The sequence below is a fragment of the Labrus bergylta genome, chromosome 2 (assembly GCF_963930695.1).
Source record: "Labrus bergylta chromosome 2, fLabBer1.1, whole genome shotgun sequence".
Taxonomy (NCBI): domain Eukaryota; kingdom Metazoa; phylum Chordata; class Actinopteri; order Labriformes; family Labridae; genus Labrus; species Labrus bergylta.
Window position 1 is genome coordinate 4530817 of NC_089196.1, and position 23460 is coordinate 4554276.

Sequence of the window (23460 nt, forward strand, 5' to 3'; positions counted from 1 at the left end):
TTCTGTGTCTGTACCTTTAAATGTAAATGGGCTGAGTCTGACCACGCCCCTTCTATGGAAGGGCTTGGATGGCTCGGGCTTTCTCGCTCCATGCCCTATTGTTAACAGTGAAAAGGCAGAAAACACACCTAGCTGTGGGAGTGTCACCCACCTGGGGGAGGGGTCACTGCCCTTTGTGATGTCATGAAAGGAAAATCTGCAAACAGCCTGTTTGAGCACACATTTTCTGAAAAGTGGAGCACGTAAAAGACAGAGAGGATGGAATTTTCTCAGAATTGGCGGGTTTATAGACAGACTAGAGACATATATTAGTGTTGTGAAAAAACATGGTTAACTGTATTTTAAATAATATGTGACCTTTAAAAGCCAAACAAATACAAACCCCACACTTAAGCTCCTCAGAACCTCAACTCCCTAAAGTAACACTCAGTACGATAACATCCACAGTTAAGTTAAGCTATGGTTACAGCTCGATTGGGTCATTTAATTGGACAAACATCAGGGGAGAAACGACTTATTGATGGATGACCAACCCCAATATGGAAGGTGGTGATATGCACCCTCTAAGTTAGTTACTACTTGACCTTCTTCTGGTTTACCTATCAAGGCACAAACCAAGTTGATGAATCCTCATTGTGTATTTTCCCTCCATTCATGTATGTCAATATGTTAAACTCCCTCAGCTGACACAACGTAAAATGTCTCTCCTGGTTTTTCCAAAAACACACAAAATGGGAAGCTATCTGGCTGTCTGCTCATGTTTGCAGAGTTTGCAGAATCACACACCGTCGTTAAGCACCTGCAGAAAAAAACTATAAAGGATTCTAAGAGTAAAAAAACAGAAAGATTAAACCAGGTGAGGAGTATCCAAACACAAAATTGTCACAGCTACTCCTAAAAACACAAGAGTGTGCATGCCTTCCTTACAGAGGATGTTGGGTGTTTGAGTAAGTATTGAAGAGAGCAGCAGTATATGAATGTCACCGTTATGCGGCTACCTTTCTCTGATGTTTCTATGCAGCTAGCTGGTTTGCTTTGGCTTGTGAATCAGAATCAGAATCAGATTTATTGGCCAGGTATGCTTACACACACAAGGAATTTAACTTTGGTGAACTGTGCTCTCTTATGTACAGATACAATATCAAACATCTACATGCAAAAGATGCTAAAGTAACATGATAATAAGAAAAAAGCAGTTATGTGACAGATGGGTCAATTAACATGGGGAAGTTTTTTTTACAGTATTTACATAAATAAAGGACACAAGTGAAGGACTCATGTGCAGCGAGCACACCAAGACCTCAGGAAACATGACTACAGTAGCTTGTTTTCCACTTCACCTTACTTACTTACATACATAAATGACGTGCTCACTTTAATTTCCTCGGTTGCTCTGTTTAATTAAATCTCATAAAAGGGGAAGTTTTGACCTCATTTCAGCCCCAGAGGACTGGTGTGCCAACACTAAAGATCAGAGTTTGTTTTTTCCATGACAACAGTCTCTTTTGCCCCTCCAATGACGCCCGTGGACAGCACACACTGACACGCTGACACAATTGGCAGGGTTTTGTCAATCAAGCCGGGGAATCAACCCCATCTATTCATGCTGCTTTTGTTCATTCGGCTCCGGACTAAACAATCACTCCACTTTCAGCTCTAACGCCGTCAGCAAGAAACGCTTACAGTGCAGTCCCTGTCATGTAGCTGCCACTTTCTCCGTCTCTCTACGGTCTCTTTTCTAGTTTTCATCCCACATCTCTCTGCCTTTCTCTTTCATAAACGGGAAGCTGTTTGTTCAACGCACTTAGCAAGCAGCAAAATGTCAAACTTCCTAATTTGTAACACTCACTGTAATCACTTTTCCAACAAGGTCAAAACAATTACAGTACAAATCACAATGTTTCTTTACACTGGCTCAGTGGTAGAGCCGGTGGAATCACAAGGTTGGCGATTTGACAGACAGATATGTTGTTGAAAACGTGCTTCATATCAACAGTGGAGTCTGTCGTCTTCTGAGAACTAATAAGTAAAATAACTACTTATTGAAAATGGCTACAATCTGATTTATAATGTGCGAGATGTTTCCTCTCCCACTGCCACAGCAACACTAAACAATGTGAATATTAATACGAGTATAGAAGCAAATAAAAAGTAAGGCTTAAATCACGTCCACAAGTAACTAGTACACGTAGTTAGTCAGTAGCAGTGTTTGTCTCTCTGAAGTGTTACAATCGGTCAGTTATTTATTTTGTCAGTAAAACTTTAAAAATGAAAACAGGGATGCCGATAGCCTAGCGGTTATGTGCCCCATGTACGGAGGATATAGACCTTGTCCCAGCGGCCGTGGGTTTGAATCATGGCCTCGGCCGTTTCCTGAATGTCAACCCACACTCTCTCCTTCCTCCTGTCTCTCTTCAGCTGTTCTAACTTATAAAGACAAAACATTAAAAAAAAACAAAAGAAAGCATTTAAAGGCAGGATTGGTAATTTTTCGAAAACTAGCGTTCCCTCAGTGCCCCGTCTGCACCCACCCCCTCCCCTCTGTGCTCCCTCAAAAGCATGAATGAGCGCCATTGGTCCAGAAGCAGACATCAGCTCATGCTTTGACTGGGGCTCGTACACATGGGGTAGAGAATGATCAGGGAGACAGGGAGGCGTCTGATTGGTTCATCAGATTGGTACCTAGTGGCAGACATTGGTCGAAGTTTTTACAGACTTACAACTGATACAGATGACGGATTTTCTTTGTTTTGTTTTCTTTGAGAACATGAGTTATTAATTTCTGTCAGGACCTAAAGACAATTTACACCAAAATCCTGCTTTTAAGTAAGTCATTAACAAAAGAAAAACCTCTTTACAAAGAGAATTACAATGTTGACAGAATGTTTCCTTTATGTATCCTTCAGTTAAAAAGCCTAAAATACTAACTTATTGCAGTTTCATCTTTCTTTTTCAGTTCTTCTCAAATTCTCTGTTCCACATTCCTTTTTCCATTTCTTTCCGCTTTACCCCTCTCTTTTTCCCCTCATCTGTCAGCTCCAGCCCCATGAGCTCACGTAATGTCCCATCATGCCCCATGATGACCACAAAATGGAAAAACATAGATTTTCTAAGTGTTATGTCATTCTCAAGATTTCCAAGCCTGTAGTTTGGGTTGACCACTTTTCCTGATTTCTGAAAATGAAGCAAATCCACATTTATAATAACCATACCGTAACACACATTCACCGCCCTGAAGAATGTAGAACAGCACGTACCATCAACAATATTTCATCTGGCTGTTTGGCTGCTCTCAACTCAAAGACCTTGCACATGAGTGACAACGTGATCCTTCAGAAGCCCAAGGTTTGCGTTCCTCCCAAAATGCAATGGGAAGGTTACACATGCAACATGAGAGGAAAAATGTCTGACTGTGAGGGAAGGTCATCATCACAACCTGCTGCGAGTCTGACCTGCGTCTGACACCGCACATCATTAACAGGAATATCAGGGTTAGACATCGCCACACTGACGTCCAACCAGCTGATAATGACGCTCATAAAACCTCTCAGGTAAAAGTTTTTCACACCATGGTGAGATGTTTCCAAAGAGCTCCGTCTCTCACAACAAGGACTGTCTCTGAGGAATGTTCCAGCATCAGACTGGGAGGTGAAGCTACCTCATCTTCAGATATGTGTATGCTCATTCTGTGTTTTTGCACGCTTAAACCGTAGACTCCTGAGCAGCAGTGAAGGGCTGCGTACATTCAAGTCCCAAAAAGAAAGATTTAGGTCATCTTATGACATCAATGTGGTGACTACACGGTTACATGACAGAAAGCTCACCATGTAAATAAAAGATGTATAAATCTCCTCTTGTTTACACCAATATGTTTTAGTTAACATGGTGACAATTACACTCCCCAGGGGGCTTAAGCTGTTGAAATGTACAAGCACACTTAAATGGCGGCTGTGGCCCAGTTGGTAATGTCGGTCACCTCCAAACCAGAAGGTCGAGGGTTCGATCCCCAGCTCCTGCAGCTTCATATCCGATGAGTCCTTGGGCATGACACTTAGACCCAAGTTGCTATGCTTCGTCTGCGGTGTATGAATGTGTATGAATGGGATTAGGAACTTCTGATGGTCACTTTGTATAGAAACCTCTTCCATCAGTGTGTGAATGGGTAACTCCATTTACCATAAATAATAGGTAATGTCCATGTGCTTTCTATGGCAATAGTCAGTAAATCCATATCAGAGTACTTAAAGAATACATATCTTTTGAACATTCTTTTAGCCACATCAACTTTAAGCATAAAGTATGTTAAGGGCAAATTGCACAACGGCAGAGCAATAATCTGCCTTCAACAGCCCTCCAGTCATGACATTTCCAGGCCTTGCATCAAAGCCAAGCACTTCAAAGTGGCCTGAGCCAAGCCACACTCGGTATTTGCTTCATGGGTTTTCCAAAGCAAAGTGACGCTCGCCTCAGAACCACAGCTCTGCTTTCGTCTGCAGGTCTGTAAGGCCGAGGTAGTGAGTAGGGGTCTGTGACATGTCAGACTGGTTGACATATGCTCAATAACAGACAGCAAGAGCACACATAGGTGAGGCTCGCTCCACACTGATGTCTCCAACACTCAGTAGTGCATGCAGCAATGATGAGAGATGGAAGAGTTGCAGAACATGAACTTTGTATTTACAGAACTCACCTCAGAAAGAAACCCACTGGTAAAATGCAAAACAACCAGATTTAACATTATATTGAAATTAAGTCATTATATCTTATAATTATACATGTCTTACTGGAGTTATAATGTCTCATGAGGCTTCTAAACAAAAAAACTAAATATTAGGGCTTTAAGTGTATTTGTATTCACCCTGAACAGCCACGGTTCAGAAGGTTCTTGGTTCGGTGCATTTAATCATACGACGAATACGTCCGAGTGGAGACAAAAGGCAATCCAGGTGGTGGTCATGCCTTTAAGTCACATCTGTTTACTTACAGCGCTTTAACAACAAACAAAGAAGAAAAACACATGGCAGCAAGATGACATGGCGGAGCTGGAAGACCTGCCTGCTTCTTTTTGTGAGAGGAAACTTCAGGTTCACAGTTCAGTATGTCTTTGGAAACACTGCAAACATGCTAATAAATAGACGGCATCACCAGAGGTGCTCGTCACCAGAACGAGGCATAAGAGGAACACGTGTCCAACAACTTATCCCACCTGGGTCGAAGACTTTACCAAAAGCTAATACATTTTATGGCAATGCGCGCCTATACATTATTCAATTGTGTATTTAAAGTGATCAAGCGTCAATGTCTCATAAAACAGACTGTTGTCTTTTACTGGCCTACACCAGATTGAGCATGATTGACTGCTGCTGCTGCTGCTGCTGTCATATACAGTAAGCTAACAACACATGGATGGACATCCCGTGCCACTTTAAATTTACTGCACTCTTCATAAATCATAGATATGATACATAGCTTCTATTTCTACAGGTTCTACCAACTAAAAAGTACTTTGAAATAAAAGATGGTACAAACTGTGACTTGCACTAATGTCAGTAAGAAATAGATCAGAGAAACGTAGAAACATGCATCAGGGACTTCTTGGTGGGTTTTTTTTCCTGTTGAACTGAACTCATACTGAACTGTGACCCCAGAATCGAGGAACAATCCTCATTCATCTAAACAAAACAAGTATTGACAAAATACTTGGACAGCATCTTTACCTCACAGGCAAAAATATTCATGCTTTGTCTCTTTGCTTATTATTTATGTCTTACCGACTCTTGAATGAAATCTCTGAAAGTTCTTTTCTCCTTTATGCTCCAGTGCAGTTTGTTTCCTGTCAGAGTTTGTGTCCAGACTCCAGAGGTGTAAGTTTATGGTTTCAGAGGGATTTGTTTCCCTCTCAATCTGAGTTAACCATAGAGATCTGTAAACTGCCCAGGGCAGTAAGTGTACAAGCAAAAAAAATCAGGTTAGATCTGGCTCTACTTTAGCCTCTCTGTTGGTGCCACAGCAGCTTTTCACATTGCATAGCCCTTCTCTGATTGTGTGGTAGTGGGGGCTGCAGTGTTGCTGGGTATATGGTGAGCAGCAGATTTCTGGAGGGGCATTTGAAAGTTGCTGCCCAGGGTCGTTGTGTAACTGGTGATGCTGGAAACAAGGTTTAATCAAGAGCAATAAAGTAAGTGTATTGTAAGTTTTGAGGCCTAAGTGTGTTAAGATCTAAAAGTGAAGCAGATTTGTATACTTTCATACTTTTCATACTTCAAAAACATCAGTAATTGAATTTTGTGCTTGATTATTCAAATCAAGTGAATAACCAGGTCTTCTGCTTCTTCACAGGAGTTGGTTTTAAGTTTAGTTTGTTGAGATTTTTTTTACAAATCTGCATCCGGAAGTGATTCTTTAGGCATCTTCATTGACCTGCTCTTTGCAAAGAAATCACAGCAACATTGATTTTGCTTTCATAGTACAGCTTTAGAGCCTGGCCGATTAATCGGCCAGCAGATAATATCAGCCAATATTAGCATTTCCAGCGTCTATCGGTGTCGACTAATTTTATCCCAGTTATGTGCCGATATTACTAGATTTATTCACCAGTCAAATATCATTTCATTTGAGTTTCATTGTATAACACTAGCAGAATGTCAAGCAGTGACGCACGCACATGCACAGTTATTTTCCAGTTGAGTGACCATTGTCTATGTTATAAATCTTTTTCACAAGTGAATGATAACTGCAAGTGAGGGATCAACACATTAAAGGTGTATATCTAGCTCTATAGATTGAACATAGCTCTTTGAAAGTTATCGACCAATATGTCTGTATCAGATTTTTATCCCCCCTTATATCTATATCGGTATATGACCCAAAAATCCCATATCGGTCGGGCCTACTTTAACCATACCAAAGAGTAAAACTGCGTCTCCCTGGAGACAGACAGATGGTCGATTCCCAAACTGCAACTGAAAGCTGGTAGAGTCCATCAGAAAAATCCTTGTACTGACACCAGAGACAAACTAGACCTGTAACTTAACCTTAACCTGTAACAGAACATCAAAGTGGGCACGAGTCGGCGAGTAAAGAACGCAAGAGCACTGAAATAAACTGAGCGAAAATCCCTCTGGATTAAACAATGAATCCAAACCCAACGTCATTTTGATAAATAAATACAAACTCTCTTGCAGGCAAACTCGTGCAAGTCACGCAAGGCAAAAATGTGCTTCACTGAACAAGGCATGAAACCAAAACAATTTGCTGAAAGAGGCTACAACACTATGTTGATTGAGTAAACTGCATATTATCTATTGTGGATATAAGATTTTTTATATGTGTAATGAAGTGAAAAACATACTATTGCGTTATTATATTTTTGATATCCTTGTATTATTTTTAACTGATCTACTTCATTGCAACTCAATTATTACTTCTGAAGTGTTACCGACATTAAATCAAATTTAGGTTGTCCTAAAAGGTTCATGTGTTTCCATCGCAGCACGGCTCTGAGGTATGCTTCTATAGACTGAAGTGTGACATGTTCTCTACACACACTGACCCATTTTCAGTGTGAACTACTCTCCCATGAGATCCGAGGTTGTGCAACACGCTACACATCAATGACACATGACATTATGTCTGTGACACTGTTTGGTGTGCTAGACCTTCATGCCTTCATAACTGATGGCGCCTGAAGATCATTTTGTATTTCTAATTTAGGTGACAAAAAAAGCTTATTTTCATCCTCTATGCCAGTGGTTCTCAACTTGTGGGTTGGGATCCAAAAGTGGGTCTTGGAGTGGTTTTCAGTGGGTCGTGAAAGTATGCCTGGAAAGTGTCAAAAAGAACACTTTTACAATATGTTTGTTTTGTTTCATCTGTTTGTTTTGTTCTGTTTGAATTTCCCTCAGGATCAATAAAGTATCTATCTATCTATCTATCTATCTATCTATCTATCTATCTATCTATCTGTCATATGTTTTGTACCGTCTGAGGTCCAAACTGCAATCTCATTGGTTTGAAAAATATCTGAAATGCAGGTCCCGATTTCTTATTAAGGAGTTGGTGGTGGGTCCTGAGGCTAGACCGGTTAAGAACCACTGGTCTATGCTGTTAGTCTGAGGCTTCTGTGTGTGGATCCATCAGAGCAACCAATGCAAATCAATCACAATATACAGCTGCACAACCAATGCAGTGTTGACTCGGTCTTGTACAAAGTATACAGTTCAGGGTGATGACATCACCGTGAATATAAAACCCTAGTGTGTCCATTCAGTAAATAAAATAAGGTATTTAGTTCTTCATCAGAGCTCCAGTTATGTTAATGTGTTGAGGAGGTCAGAAGGCACATCTTTAATTTAATTAATGAATAGATCAGTGCCTCAGGTAATCCAATCACCGCCCACCATGAATGACTTTCTGAATTTGGTCAAAGTGTCTTTTTAAACAACAACAGATGTTGCACACAGAACTCATCAGAACTAATTCACTAAGACTCTTTGGTGAAGAATCCTCATTTCTAAAGTATTATCCAAACCCTGGCTCTCGGAGGTTGTTCCTTGGAACAGTCTCATGCAGTGGCGATTCTAGAGTCTGTTGGGGCCCCTAAAGCAAAAATCAATTGGGGAGCCCTGCAACTAGCGTTCATCACCATTATGTCTGCCAGCCCGACGCTTACTCCTCTTCCTCTTTTTGTTCTCTCTTATAGGCGGCTAATTCCTCATCATTTCTAATTTTTCTCTCATCACTGACAAACTTTGGTTTTCACAGGAATAATGCAAGCCACGCTTAGCAGGGCAACAAGAGTGAGTGCTGTCAAATGGGGCCCCCCCTAAGGGAGGTCCCACTGTCATTGCAAAATTTACACATTTTGGGCCACATGCTTTGGTTTCAGTTTGTGAGCTCCCATGGTCTGGCACCCCAAGCAGTTGCCAGCCTTGCCTGTTGACAAGCAGCACCTCTGGTCTCATGTCTCTCAGGAAGTGATACATTATACATTTCTTCTTCTGTGTCTTTCCGCTCCAATGACCTCACTGTCTATCTCCTCACCCTCGTGTCTTAACTCAGGTGACACTATTTTGTTTGTTTTTAAGCCATCAGCTCTTAAGCCACAACAACTTAGTAAAAGTTCTATTTTCCTTCCTCACTCTTTCTACCAGACCATCCTCATATCAAACCCAATAAACTGTATAAATAAGGCTGAAAGCACGCTCAGATACAATACACGACTGTTTCTGCAGTAGCTGAAATGTGCTCTCGCCTGAGGTACATCTCCTAATGCAATGATGCTGAAGGGAATATAGTCTCAGTAATTATGGAGAAAAGAGGAGGGTCTTCTTCACTTTCTAATTCTACATTTAACCATTTGTGATTTATTGTTAACTAAAAAATCCAATCCAATCCAAAAAGAATTTTTGCTTTCAAGTATGGTTTCACTTGAATTATTTTGATCCAGAGACACAACATCAAATGGATCCCTCAAAGTTCATATCCATGACGACCATCCAATAATTGGCAGACATTAAACTCAAAACCACATATGGCCGCCCTATATACATCGTCTGCAAACAACATGTCTTTGAAAACTTATTGCATATTCTCTTGTTAGATTTTAAGATTGTTAAGTTGATGGGTGAAAACTTTGACCTGCTGGAGAAAAGACAATGAAGGATGTTAATAGGCTTTATCCTCTATAGGGACTCTAGATGCCTGCACCAAATTTGTGAAATGTTGATTTTGTTGAGAATGTTCCGTATGGACCAAAGTTGAGGGCTAACCTTTAGACTGAATAAAACACAACTTTTTTTAAAGGGGACATATTATGAAAAATCCACTTTCACAGTGTCTTTGAACATATATTTGGGTGAGTGTCTACTGACCCACAAAATGTGAAATAAACACATCCAGTCCTTAGTTTGTGGTCTGCATAAGTCTTACAACACAGAGAAAAATGCTATGTTTCAAATTTGGAAAAGGGGGATCATATGTCCTCTTTAAATAAATTCAAAGAACAGGCTAAGAGACGGAGCTGAGGTGGACTGAAGCCTCCTCTCAAACAGCTACAAGCAGTCAATCCACATGTCAGTCAACTCAGTGATGCCTCTAACTATGCAAATATATGAAAACTCTAGGCTTAATAAAATTATGTTGATGAGTTATAAAAATGAAACCCCGGTAAAGTGTGTACAAATAAAGAAACGAGCTAATGATCCACATTAATTCACTGAATCAGCTGTAAACATTTGAATATGGGACCTAATGGGATCTCTTGGCTTTTGCAGCTGCCGTCACATTGGCCTAATTTTTACACACTGGAGGTTGCCATTTGCAACTAACAGACCAACATTGCTATGTGAATCAAGAGGATTAATTAGCACACAAAAAAAGACATGCGATGTTCAGTCCATGATAGGCAGAATACCGAATCAGGTTCAACTATGTAAATCCTTAGCTGGGGACACCCATTAAAAAATGTTTTTTTTAAAACATTACGATTTTTTTTAAGGTTCATTTTGGGGCTTCTTGTGCCATTTATTAGAGACGGGACAGTAGATAGAGTCAGAAATGGGGGAGAGAGAGGGTGAGGAATGACATGAGGGAAAGTAGCCACAGGTCAGATTTGAACCTGGGCCGACCGCTTGGGGGACTATAGCCTCCGTGCAGCGTCCAGCGCGCCAAGATTTATTTTCTATTCTTTTGGCGACAGACAACACTAGGCTACTAAGTATACATGTAGGAGTTGTTTTAAATTAACATGAAATGTTTAACTATCTCAAATTCTTAATCCACTTTTTAGTTACACTATAGTAGTGTCATGACTTTCAGGGCCTACCAATTGGATTCACTTTGGCTGCATTATTTGCTGGGCGACCCTAACAGCACAGGAAACACAAGCTTAATCAACCTAAGACCTCCTGTACAGTGTATGATATCTTGCGATATGCGTTACATCTGTGACAGGTCCAATTTTCAGATTCTTTATCACCAAACATCTACAGCCTTTGATAATGTCTGTTCAATTGGACTGATTGCTTTTCAATGGATGAGAATTCAGAAAGTGTCTTCCTTCCTTTTTGAACCAGTGAATAATTCAAAAGGCATTAGTTGAGTTGAACCCCAACTTGTCAACTATGTCGACGCTTGGTTGTAAGCGAATATCCACTGGGCCCCTTCACTCGCACGTCACACCAGAGACAGTGTGTACGGTTACCATGCAGTAATGGGGCTGCGGGTTTGCTGTTCGGGGTTGTAAACAACTCTTATCATTGGATTTTTTTCAGAGACAATCAGGCCATCTTGGTTTTTGAGTCTCACCTCAAGAGCCAGGATCACACTGTGGTCTTCTGTGGCATCCACACAAACAGTGCAGATTTGATCCCACAAAAGAAATTGTTACTTGGTGGAAATGTTGGCAGAGCGAGAAGCCTCATTCTACTTTTTTTTTTCTTCACAGAAAAATCTCTTCTGAGAACAACATGCCACTTGTAGGGGGCGTGCGAGTGGGCTGGAGCTACAGTTGGAGGTCATACAAAATGTGCAAACAGCACAATGTTGTGTGTCCTTTTTCTCTTACTCGCACCACCACACGACTTAACTCACCCAGTGTTAGTGCAAACTCTGCAATGTTTGTCAAATGTGGATGTACAGGATAACATACATCAGGTCTGACAAAGTTAACATTCAATGACAGGTGACACAGTACTGAACCAGCACAGACCCTAAGATGTAAATGATTGGAAAAAAAATATTCCAAGGCCAAAGTGAATATTGCCAAATGTAATACTGGCTGGTCTGAATGGTGTCCAAATGCTGAATTTTACCCAGAATGGTCCAGAGTCAACCAAAACATGAAAATCCAGGCAGAGGAAAGGGGCTCTGCAGTCATAAGCCATTTTCACTTCTGCACTCCTGAAAATGTCTAGATAATTTCAGGAGGACTGCTCCAAATATTCTCCTGACCTGGCTGTTCACATATACACCTCACAGCTGGAGACTATCCCTGTCAGACAGTAGGGGGGAGATAGGGGGTCTCATGAGGTATGACATGACGTAAAAAAAAATTATGAGGAAGCAGCAGACAAAGCAACAGAGTCCGCTATATGATGCTGTAATGATGCTGTAATGAGAATATGTGTCTTTATCAATGCTATGTGTATTTCAACAGGATAACAATATGAACTAAAGAGCGGAGAACAACATGAGGAACAGAAAACGTTTAATAACGTGGACAGAGATTGTAGTGGTCGGGTGCATGCACTCCATACTGCAGTCACAGTAAATATAAACGTCACTCACACTCCCATTGGCTCGAGGTGAATTATCCGGATATTTATTATTATCTTTTTTTTAAATGTATTTAACCAGGAGAACCTCACTGAGATTAAGAATCTCATTTGCAAAAGTGTCCTGGCCGAGAGGGGCAGCAGCACAACAAAACGTTACAGACATAAAACACAGAGTAATTACAAACACAGTTTAACATGTCCTGAGTCACAGAGCAGAAAGTCATCAGTCAAAGCATCTACAACCTGCTGCATTCTCAAATCAGCAAGCGTGAAAGCCCTAGGTATTTCACACTTGCCAAAAACTCCGAATATTTGCCGGAGGAGCTGTATATGTGAACGCAAACAGCAGAATTTTCCGCTCGGACTTCAGCCGGAGTTTCTCCTGACAGCACCCTAGTATTTTTTCTGCAGCAAGTCCGAGTGAGCTGATGAGTGGCCATGAGTGAGCTGGTGAGAACGCAGCAAGATATTCTCCGAGCCAATGGAGTATATGGAGGCCCATAAGTGATGATTGAGCAGCATTACTTTTGTATAAGTCTATATTTTACTTTTTAGGTAAAACCTACTGATTCTATCTTTAAGAAAGGGAGACCTTAGCCGTGTCGGCACATTTATAGGCTACCAGCTGTCCCTGGTTTTTATGCTCTACTTGGCTTTTCATGTCCAGACAACAGCTTCTTAGTTAAAGATTTTCGGTCTTTCTTACATTGACTTGTTTTTGTCTTCTTTCACTACACTTTATGCTAACTTTGCAACCTACTTACCACCTCCAACATAGTGTAAGCAGCATGGGTTTTCTGAACTAAAAAAAAAACCTTTTCATAAGATGAAAAGCTAAGTCCTCCAAGGAACAGTACGGAAAGAGTGATACCCTGCTGTAATGAAAACGGGACTATAAGCACACTTGTTCCTACCAAAAGACTTTCGCAAACACCATTCAGTGAGTGTGTTATCAGGTTTAAGTTAATATGTGCAAAACGAATTTTGACAACCTCAGAACAGCACTCGCCTGAAATCTTTGGCGCCCCCTACAGGTGCCTAGACCTCAGGTCAATCACAGATACATGCTAAAGTTAAAAAAAATAACAGTTGAACAAATACATAGAGATGGAAGATGCTATGTTTTACTCCACAACTTTATCCACTTGACGTTTCTTCTCACTATGACAATATCTTCTTACCGCTACGTCCGCATCCGCAATATTCACCAGTTTTAATGGCGTCCAATCACTGAATTGTATCTACTCCCAAACTCACCCAGACCAATACATAGATACTGTCACAAATGCATGCATTAACCCAGAACATGAAACATCAAATTAACTGTGTGAATGTTGTCGAGAGGCTTTTAGTAATGTATTCTGGATGTTTTTTTTCTGGGTGAAGAGGAACCTTTCAACTCACCCAATGGAGCTTTAATAATTATCTCTCTGTGCCGCTTTAAAAGTGAATGGGAGTAATAGTGTCTCCTTAAAATACTGAATGATTGCTTTAAAAGTAGAGTAATGTTTCTTTGATCATTGTGGTTTTTCAAACAGAAGGCACTGCCCTGCTATCACCACTGCCAAGGGTGTGGTGATGTGTCTGACATGGGTTACACCCAAGCTGCATAGACCATTGACAGGCGTTGTGTAGCTGAACATCAGGAGGCTTAAGGCCCGCCTCCAGCTCCAGCCATTACTTAATGTTAAATTGACTGAAAGCTAGGATGAAACAGCATTATTAATATGGTGACTGTAATCGATGGGCTTCAGTAACCAATGGGTGACGTCCCCCGGACTATGTCCATATCTATATATAGTCTGGTAACACCCAAACCTCTTAATAGAAAACCTGAATGCAGATGGTGTCATCAAAAAAGCTAAAGCAAGTATTTCACAGGATTTGTCTGCATGTCAGGGTGAGATTATCCTTGGCATTTCACATCTGTGAGGTGAAGGCTTAGGGCTGAGAGGACACGACACTGGTGGTGATCAGTGTGATCCCTAGTCAAAGGGCATCAGCATGAAAAGTGGGAGAAGAGAGAGAGGATTCATTAGGATTCCCTCTCTATCTCTCAGACTCCCTCAGTCTTATGAAGCTAACCGCGGCGCCTGTCCTTGCAGAGGGACGGAGGTGGACAACACAGATGGCTCGCTAAGAGCTGTATTCAAAGGCCAGTAACCTACAGAGGCAGTGTAAACACGACCCTGTAGCCTGGTAGCCAGCCTTTTCCAGGCATGTAAGAGGAACGACATGGTAAATAAAGAGATGGTAAATTATGATCTTGAGCCTAAGCATTAGAGTCTAACAAACACAGAAAAACATCTACTATTATTTTACCTTTTTAAGTTTTTAAGAACGTTTCTTTGTTTGATACTGCTTTTACATGTTGATGTTCTTAATTTTACCCAGGCTAAATGCCAATTTCACAATATAAATGCCAATTTCCACATAGTACGTGCACACTGCGTTCTGTCAGCGCCACGGTTTTCCTCTGTCGCAGCCATGAGCAGCTGTACACACATCACAGGACAACTACAAGATCACGCGGGAATAGAGAGAAAAACGTGAATACAACAAGGTGCCATGGTGCCTGTTTTTACGTAATGTTAATAAAGTGATGGAAAATACAAAAAGGCTGAGCCCTTATATTGTGTTTTATTTTGAAATGACCAGACGCTCTGTGCGTTTCCTTCTCTGACTTTCTGTCCGGGTCGTTCTATTCTGTCGCATGCTTTCAACGAGCTCCTTCAAAAATAGGAAGGCAGCGCATTTGAAACGGAGCAGAGAGGGGGGCGCTGCTGACACGCTGTGGAAACAGGAGCATTGACTACAGTGGCAGCGAATTGGCAATAAGTAAAACCTGCAGGCCTAAATCCACTAGAAATATTCATAGTATTTTGGAACTTGATATTAAATTTTTTTTCATGCAGATACTTGTTTTAGTCTTGGATCATCACCAAGTTGTGCACGTTGAGAATAACGTGTAAATGTGGAGAGTGAAGTCAAACTTCCTAACCTTGCATGAATACAAGACGTTTGATCGCATTTTCAACATACCGACATCACTCTCATGACTTGTGACAATATCTGTGTCACAGATTACACATGATGTTTTTTTCTAGATCTAGCATCATCAGGTGTCATTCTCTGTAGAGTGCATTCACATTGATTCACACAGACTGTAGACAGCACACGGGGCGTGTTAGTGGATGAGCAGGATGTTAAATTCAGATGAAAAGGAGAACACGGGCAAGTGTTGTGGACAAGTAAATGTACTTGAAACTCCAGCAAGAATCCCAGCAGTGAACTTCAATTATCCTCAAAATACAACAAATTGAGTTTCTCTTCACTTTGAAATAGGTTCAAAAACAAACTGATGACGCAAAAATAGTAGCTACCACTGGGTTTGTAGCTCTAAATCAGGGGTTCCCAAACTTTTCATCCTGCGAACCCCAAAATAACAATGTGAGGGACAGGGAACCCCCTCTGTCCCTGGAAATGGTTAAAGCATCTAATTGTGCACACAGCAGCACTAATAGGCCTATCCAGACACTGACATTAGAACAACACTAAAGAGCAGCCTTAAAACAATTATATTATTTCAGTGTGTCTGTGTGCATTTTTATTGACAAAGAGCAACACAGATACATAACATTGTCACTTTAGGATTATTTCACATTAAATGGGTCAAATCTGCAATTTTAAGTAATTTCAAATTCGTATTTGTTTTTGGAAGGCACCTCACGACCCCCCCTCCCAGTGTCTCACGACCCCTCAGGGGGTCCCAACCCCCACTTTGGGAACCACTGCTCTAGCTAACAGGAGCTCACTTGCAGGCGTTGATCTTGCTTGCATCAGAGAAACAGGAGGAAAACGAGCGTCTGAAAGATGATTGTGATAAACATGAGGATGTAAACTGTGTCAGTATGTAAATTGAAGAATATAAAGGAAAGTGTAACAAGATGCAGTCTGTAAGACATAGAATAACCTATAGGCTGAACAGGAAGTGTTAAACATGGAGGACAGGTAACAGGACGCTGAGCAGAGGTGTTTCTATTTTAGAACAATGTCAAGCTCGACACAAACACTGCATGTAGCAGATTCACCTGCTTAAAGGCGCAGTTCATTAAAAGACACAACAACATCCTTCGGACGACTTTTTTTTTTAAACACAGAGCACGAATGCTGCAACACATGTGAGACACTGAAATCAAGCAATACAGCACTGCACACACAGTTTACAGCTCAAGACAAGGGATACAGTTGTGTCTCTTGGGTGTCAGATAATCTCCCTTTGTGGACGACATACCTTTAAGTGAGTCCACGCTGACACATATAAGTCATCAACGACGACTCTTGTTAAACAGACAAGCCAAAGAATGTGTGCATTTTCTGTCAGATGTGACATATAAACATTTGAAAGAAAAGTATTTTAAAGTCTCAATACTTACTCCACTGATTTAATAAGCTATTCATGTGCATCTTGTGGCTGGTGGAAAAAAACCAGAAGTCTTGTGCTGAAGCTGAGGAGGAACCACACATACATGCGACAGAACATGAGCAAAAGAGACGGGACCGTACATAGAAACAACACACATGATGGGCTGTCAAAGCAAGCAACACACTGAACACTATGATGAACACTGAGTGGGAGAGATGACTGTCAGACATCAGTGTTTAGTGGTATAGGAGTGAATATCCTGGTTAAAGAAAAAAACTGTAAAAATGTTTCTCAATGGTGAAAGCATTGCCTGGGACAAAACAGTGCCTGTTGCATTAAATAACCATATAATACTTCATATATCAAATGCTTATGGAGCAGTTCAATAAGCCTACATGGATTGTACCTCACTGATTTCATTCTCCTGTGACATTAGATCTAAAACGTGGGAGACAATCAGACATTGAGTGGAGTCTTTGTTTCCTCATAATGATTTTAGAGGGTTAAAGTCAAAGTACACTCGCAGTCTACAGGTTAGCCTAACACTCTTGTCTTTTGAATATGCATTTGTAGACCTTTTGGCAACATAGATGCAACAGTTTAGTGAGGTAGGGTCATCCATTGGTCTCTAAAGAGACATTTTGAAGCCAAAAGATGTCAGCGGCCATATTGGAAATGCTATCGAAAGCCATTTTCACATACGCACTTCTGAGAATTTCTAGGGAATTTGTTGGAGGACTTAAAAAGAACGACCTGGAAGTGGTGTACGAAGCAACAGTGTCAGCTATACAATGCTATAATGAGAATATCAACAAAAGGGCGGAGAAGAAAATACTGGAGAAGTTATATTACACGCACAGAGATCGTACCAGTCACGTGCAGACGGTCTATGTGTCATGATTTGGTCTCATTCGGTTTTGTATATTTTCAGAGTTTAGTTTTTATTGTTTTCTCATTCTTGCACCAATCGCAGGGAATCAAACCTCACCACCCTCCTCCCACTTGCTCGAGGTGATTTCTCCTGATTATATACCCTGCTATGTTCTCACATCAGCTCACTCAGACCTTCTGTGGAAAAATTGGGGGCCATCAGGAGAAAGTCCTGATAAAGTCCACATGGACGTAATTATCACGCCCTGAAACAGCAGTCTGTTTAGGACTGAAAAGACACAGACGTCGAGACGCTCTGTTTCAAGCTGAGGGAGGATTAGTCCTGGGTTTGTCACTTCAAATTACACCTTTACTATTTCACCCATTGTTTATATAAAACCATGTTTATTAAGAGTGTGCTTTGAAGGACATTTAAAAATGTGTACATTATTCCAAGTTGCATGTTCAAACTCATTCATAATGTATAAAAAGACTCCAGAGTAATAACCATTAGGAAAGATTATGAGCTTACATCTAAATATGCTAAATAATTATATGTTAGCAGCTGGTAAACCAGTAGATTTACTTTAAGATGTATTTGGGGGTCCTGGTGCCCAGGTTGGGAACCAATTCAGTTAATAATAAATGTTTACAGGGAATCTCTGAAGTACTTCAGCTATTGACTTTTCAGCATGAGTCTGGCTCTGCTCGAGGTTTCTGCTAAACGTTGCTTAGTGCTCATGATGGGTTAATGTTGGGTCTCTGTAAATAATACAACAGAGAAGGGTCTTTTTCCTGCTCTTTTTTGTAAAGTGTCTGCAGATAACATTTGATATGAATTGTAACGATACAAATTCAAATTGTTTCATTGATGGAGTTTGCAGTAACCTGAAGAGGATTTTTCATGGATTTATTTCTGTAATATTTCAGAAGATCATTTGAAAATCAATTGTAAATCATAGTTATGTTTGGCCTGCTTGTTCAAATGTTTAACCCGTTGAAAAGTAGAATTAAACGTACTAAAGAATATCATTGAAATTGTAGCCTGTTTACATGTTTCTATCGCTTTTTACGTAACTCTCCTTGTTCGTTTGTTTGGTGATGGTCAGATTGAAAGTTTGTTCAAACACAGACGACAGCAAAGACAGGTCTAATAACTTCATAGTCTACTTACATAAATTACAGTTCCGTTGAAAAGGCAGCTGGGGTTTATGTTCTCGGTGAAGTGCTGCACATCATGGCTCCGTCATTGTCCGTGCAGGAGGTCCCGCTTATATGAAACGCTGTGGCTCTGACAAGGTGTCTTGCAGCGTGCAGGCGGTGCATTCAGGTTCCTGCTGCTCGCTTGGATGTGACTCTATGGTGAGACAAGCCTTGGAAATGGGAATGCATGTTTTATGTGTTGTCTTAGGAACCAGCCTCTCCAGCGCGTCGGTGGATGAAACTCCACCCACGAGCAGAGGAGACCGGCTGGAGCTCAGCAGCAGACAGGCAGCCTGACAGGAGGGTCGGACTGTGTTGTTGTCAGGACAACAGAGATGACATGATGCGTATTAGACGATTATTTTTGATTTAATGTATTCGGAAAAAAAGGAAAAGAAAAGTCTTCAGTATAGAGCAAACATATTAGTGCATAATGAAGTGGAGTCAACGCGTTTTGTGCTGATCAGAAGTTCTCTGGATACAGCACAGAGGTGGGAGTGTTTTAAACAATGTGGAGCTCAGGCCCAGAGCATAAACTCCCACTCAGTCAGTGAAATGAATAGACTCGAACAACAAGGCTCACAAATAACAGACAAATGGGCCCTCGGCGGAGAATGGGGAAATGAGCAGAGAAACAATACAAGCGAATTCAGGCTGCAGCTCTATGATATTGTATATCCCAAGTGAAGCTTCTGGTGGAGGATTGTCATTTAGATGCTTTGGTGTATTTTATTCTAACATTGCTTAAGGGAAAAAAGCAGAAAAAAAACTGGTCATCTATTTATTTATTTTTTCTGGGTTTGTTGTTGTAATACTTACATGAGCCACAGGAGGTTGAAGTGCACCACTATACCTGTTCTTAAAAAAGCAGTGGCGTGTCCAGAGCAGAGGGGTGGCGAGCCCCCCCCCCTCCCCCTTTACATCTGGTTGGCCAACCCAGTCGCCACCCCAAAATCCCAAACTGATCTGAAACTAAAACTCTTCTGGCTGTGTGGCAACAGGCTGCTGTAATTGTCTTAACATGTCAGTGTAATGTATTTTCTCTTGTTAGTACTCTCACTTCTAAATAATTACTGTGCACATCTGTTTCATTAAGCAGGTTCTTATGGAAGGAATAAGTCCAGGAAGAACTTGCAAAGCACTCACTAGCGATGTTTAGGTTGAATGTATTTTAGCAAAGTAGACGTGTGCAAGGCTTTGCATGCAGTTTCCTGAGTACTTGAAATTGTGATTTCTTATTGTGATCTTCTTTTTTGAGTCCTGGGGAGGGGTAAGTAAATGCTCTTTATTCACCTGTGTGCACACAAACTTCTGGCCACCCCCGCCCAAGTCAGTAATTTAATTTAATGCTTTTAAGTGTGGATGATCTGATGTGCTCCTCTTATCAGTCTTCTCCCTGTGATTCAGAAATAGTGATATGTTGTTCGCTGCTAACAGAGAAGAAAAGCACTTGCAGTCCTCAGCTGAGGTTTGTTTTCTGTGGAACATTGTTGAATTGTGAAGCTGCCGTAGGTGTCGCAGGATTTTTGCTGTGAGTCTGCAATCTGCTGATTCTCAGCCACACCGGTGAATCACGAAGCAGCAGCCGTCCATTTCAGAGCCCACTCACTGGCTCTGCTGCCAGAATGAGCCCGAGGGGCAGCCCATTAAACAGCATCTAATGCTATTAGCTTCCAGTCAATCTAGTTCACCATCATCTCATCTGGTTATTTAATATGCAACAGGCTGCTTTAGATATCAGAAATCAGCAAAATGACTCCATCTGGTTTAAGATTATAATTCTGTTTTTATAAAACCTTTTAACCAACAGTGTGGGACTAGTTTATAGCTTTAATTTGTATTTATTATCATCATTCTTACAGCTTCTGAACACCACAATCATTCTGTGTATTCTAAGTTTGGGTCAATTCTCATTTTCCCCATTGCCTAAAATTTCCATTTATTCAAATACTTTATGTAAAGTAGTTCGACACAAGTGTCTTGGAAGGTGATAGGAAGACAAACTCAGCAGATGACGTTTTTCCAGAGGTGAGCATTTATTTACAGTGATAATCCCAACACGTGTTACCTTCATAAAACAACAAAAGTTCAATGAAAAATCAGGTAAATTAAAACATACCTAAATCAGATTAAAAGTTGTGTTAAAGGAAGCACATCCTCACCTCTTCACCCCGCAGGAACAAATGTCTCCTCATTTTATAGACTGCCCCATTAACAAAATGGCCGCACCTGGGTTAAGCACAACTCACATAGGGAGTTTCACTTTTCTCTTACCGCAAAGAAATACAAATAAACCCTTATCTTTAACATCAGATCATTTACTCAACTACATGAACTTCAAATACTTCAATTATATTTGACCTGTAACTTACATAAGAAAGAAATGATGAGACAGAAAACATTTCTCAGAGAACAAAACCCTTTCAGATGGTCTGCTCCAGTGATGTCAGCGATGACATCATCAACCCTATAAATACCCAGGAAGTGCTGAACCAGCCCCTTTAACTGCATGGGAGCACATGGAGAACTGAACAACAGAACAAACAGAAGTAAGTATGGACAACAGACAAACAATGATATATTACAACTCCAGAAACTAAATAAAAATGACTGAACTGAATCAAGACTGTGTGTTTGCTTTAAGTTGATTTATACTTTGATGTGACCTGTAACTTAATGCTAACACAAACAAACCCAGGATAGTAAGTGCTGCAATGTTATACAAGCAATAAAATCATCATAGCAAAATACACAACTGTAAAGAATAAAGTGATTTGATATTAAATTAGGATTTAGGTGACAAGTGGAGAATAACTAAAGAGCATCTCACCCACTTTGTCACACTTTATTTAAAGGTCCAATCTGTAAGATATTTACTGAATGAAACGATAAAGTGATCTTACTACATGATCAGACATTAAGGAAACATGCTCTGTTGAAGTGCTGGCTTCTCTGACAACCAAACAGCAGCCAGTATGTCCTCCATCTAACTTTAGATTCTGGTCTTGAATGCTCTGGATTTGTTTGGACCAGAGAAGGGAGGCGGTTTAAAGGCACCCCCACACGGCTGTTTTGGACGCCCCTCGGTTTGCCAGACAAACAGCAAACCAACAGGTGTTGTAGTGATGGAAGCAGCGAGAGAAGTAGTTCAGATAGAAGTGATTGTACCCGACCTAAAAAGCCTCTGCATGTTTCTAATAAGCTCCACGAGCAGAAACGTGCTCAAACTAGGATCAATATTGGAGATGCTTTTGAAAAATGGAGAGAGGTTAGAACAAAGAAAGGTTTACAGACCCATGCAGAGCTGGATAAACACTGAAGCTTCAGAGTCCACCACATGGTAACCTGAGTGAGCATCGACTCTAAAGAGGAGGACACTAGGTGTTTAAAGTTACATATTGGTCGGTCCTTTAAGTACTGCTATACATCAGTAAGTTCCCAGCCCAGTATTCTGATTGGGCGAGAGGCACTCCATGAGTACTGAAAGTACAACATCACTTTGACTTTTTATGTGTTTCACTCCGTCAGGTTGTTCTGAATATAACGTAAAACTTCAAATAAAAGCCCATTCAAATTTAAGGACCAGTATCTTTTCCTAACCTGGTGTTGGTGCACGTTTTGATCCAACATATATTAACAAGGTTGTCTCCCTCTCTCCCCCACAGTCCAGCAGGTTGGTATGGTTGGGCTGTTAAAGATCAAAACAAATAAGTGATTTGTGATTTAATTAGTTTATTCATAACCTAATGTAGTACAAAGGTAAATATTCTCTCTGGTGTAAATTTAATATTTTAAAGTCTGTCCCATATTTTTTGTGTATGAATTTGTTTGAAAATAATTAAAGGTCCATCTCGTACAGACGGCTGTTCCAAATAAAGGCATAAACTGAAGGAAGGGGGCGCTGTAGCTCAGTCCGTAGGGACTTGTGTTGGGAACCGGAGGGACCCACAACAGCTATGGCTTGCTCCCTGCCTAACAGCCTCACTCTGACATGTCCACAGGTCCTGTTTGTACATGTGTGTGTGAAACATGTCTCAATAACAGAATGTAAACCAGAATTTCCCTCAGGGATTATTAAAGTATGTAAAATAAAATATATATTAAAAAAAACAGGCTTTAAATTGAAGTGTGAAGATATTTTAAAATTTTACAGCAAACAGTGTTAAGTCCTAATTAATCATGTACACTCTTATTTCACTGTTTGCATGATAACAAAAAAATATAAACAACAATGAAAACATCAAAATAAATGTATAATTCAAGGTAGCTGGTTAGTGGTAACCATGGAGACACACAAACGAACAAGAGTGCAGGAAGATGTTTGTGTTACTTGGGACCAACAGCTGATCAACTATAGTGGTGTTAATGGTCTAATAATGATCTAGTTTCTGTTTCTGCAGGTGCTGCTAGTACAAAGTAAGATCATACTTGATGTCATGATGTCGTTCTGAATGTCAACACGCTGATCATCTGTAGCACTTATCCTGTAGCATCATGCCTACGACCAAATTAGGAAGGTGCTCATGCTTTGCTGTTATGTGATTTTGTTTTAATGCCATATGAAATGCTTGTACTTACATATACTCACTCATTTCTTGATTAAGTACTTCTCTATAATGCTACTTTAAACTTTTGTTTCAAACTGGAATAGCGATACCTCCGTTATTCTGAAGCCTCTCCTCC

General features: G+C 40.6%; 1 protein-coding gene across 2 annotated transcripts in view; it reads right to left on the minus strand.

The window, feature by feature from the left end:
- The window catches only part of zgc:162952 (PKc_LIMK_like_unk domain-containing protein), a 34220-nt gene extending 15198 nt beyond the window's left edge, over nucleotides 1-19022 (minus strand). Inside the window, exons 1-2 of one of the 2 annotated variants that reach the window (XM_020646706.3) lie at nucleotides 18749-19022; nucleotides 16715-16786 (exon numbers count right to left, since the gene is read on the minus strand). In XM_020646706.3, the coding sequence (XP_020502362.2) occupies nucleotides 16715-16745 (31 nt within the window). In that variant the 5' untranslated portion in view covers nucleotides 16746-16786; nucleotides 18749-19022. The remainder of the gene's footprint in view (nucleotides 1-16714; nucleotides 16787-18748) is intronic. The other variant, XM_020646715.3, reaches the window with a different exon arrangement.
- Nucleotides 19023-23460: the final 4438 nt, after the last annotated feature.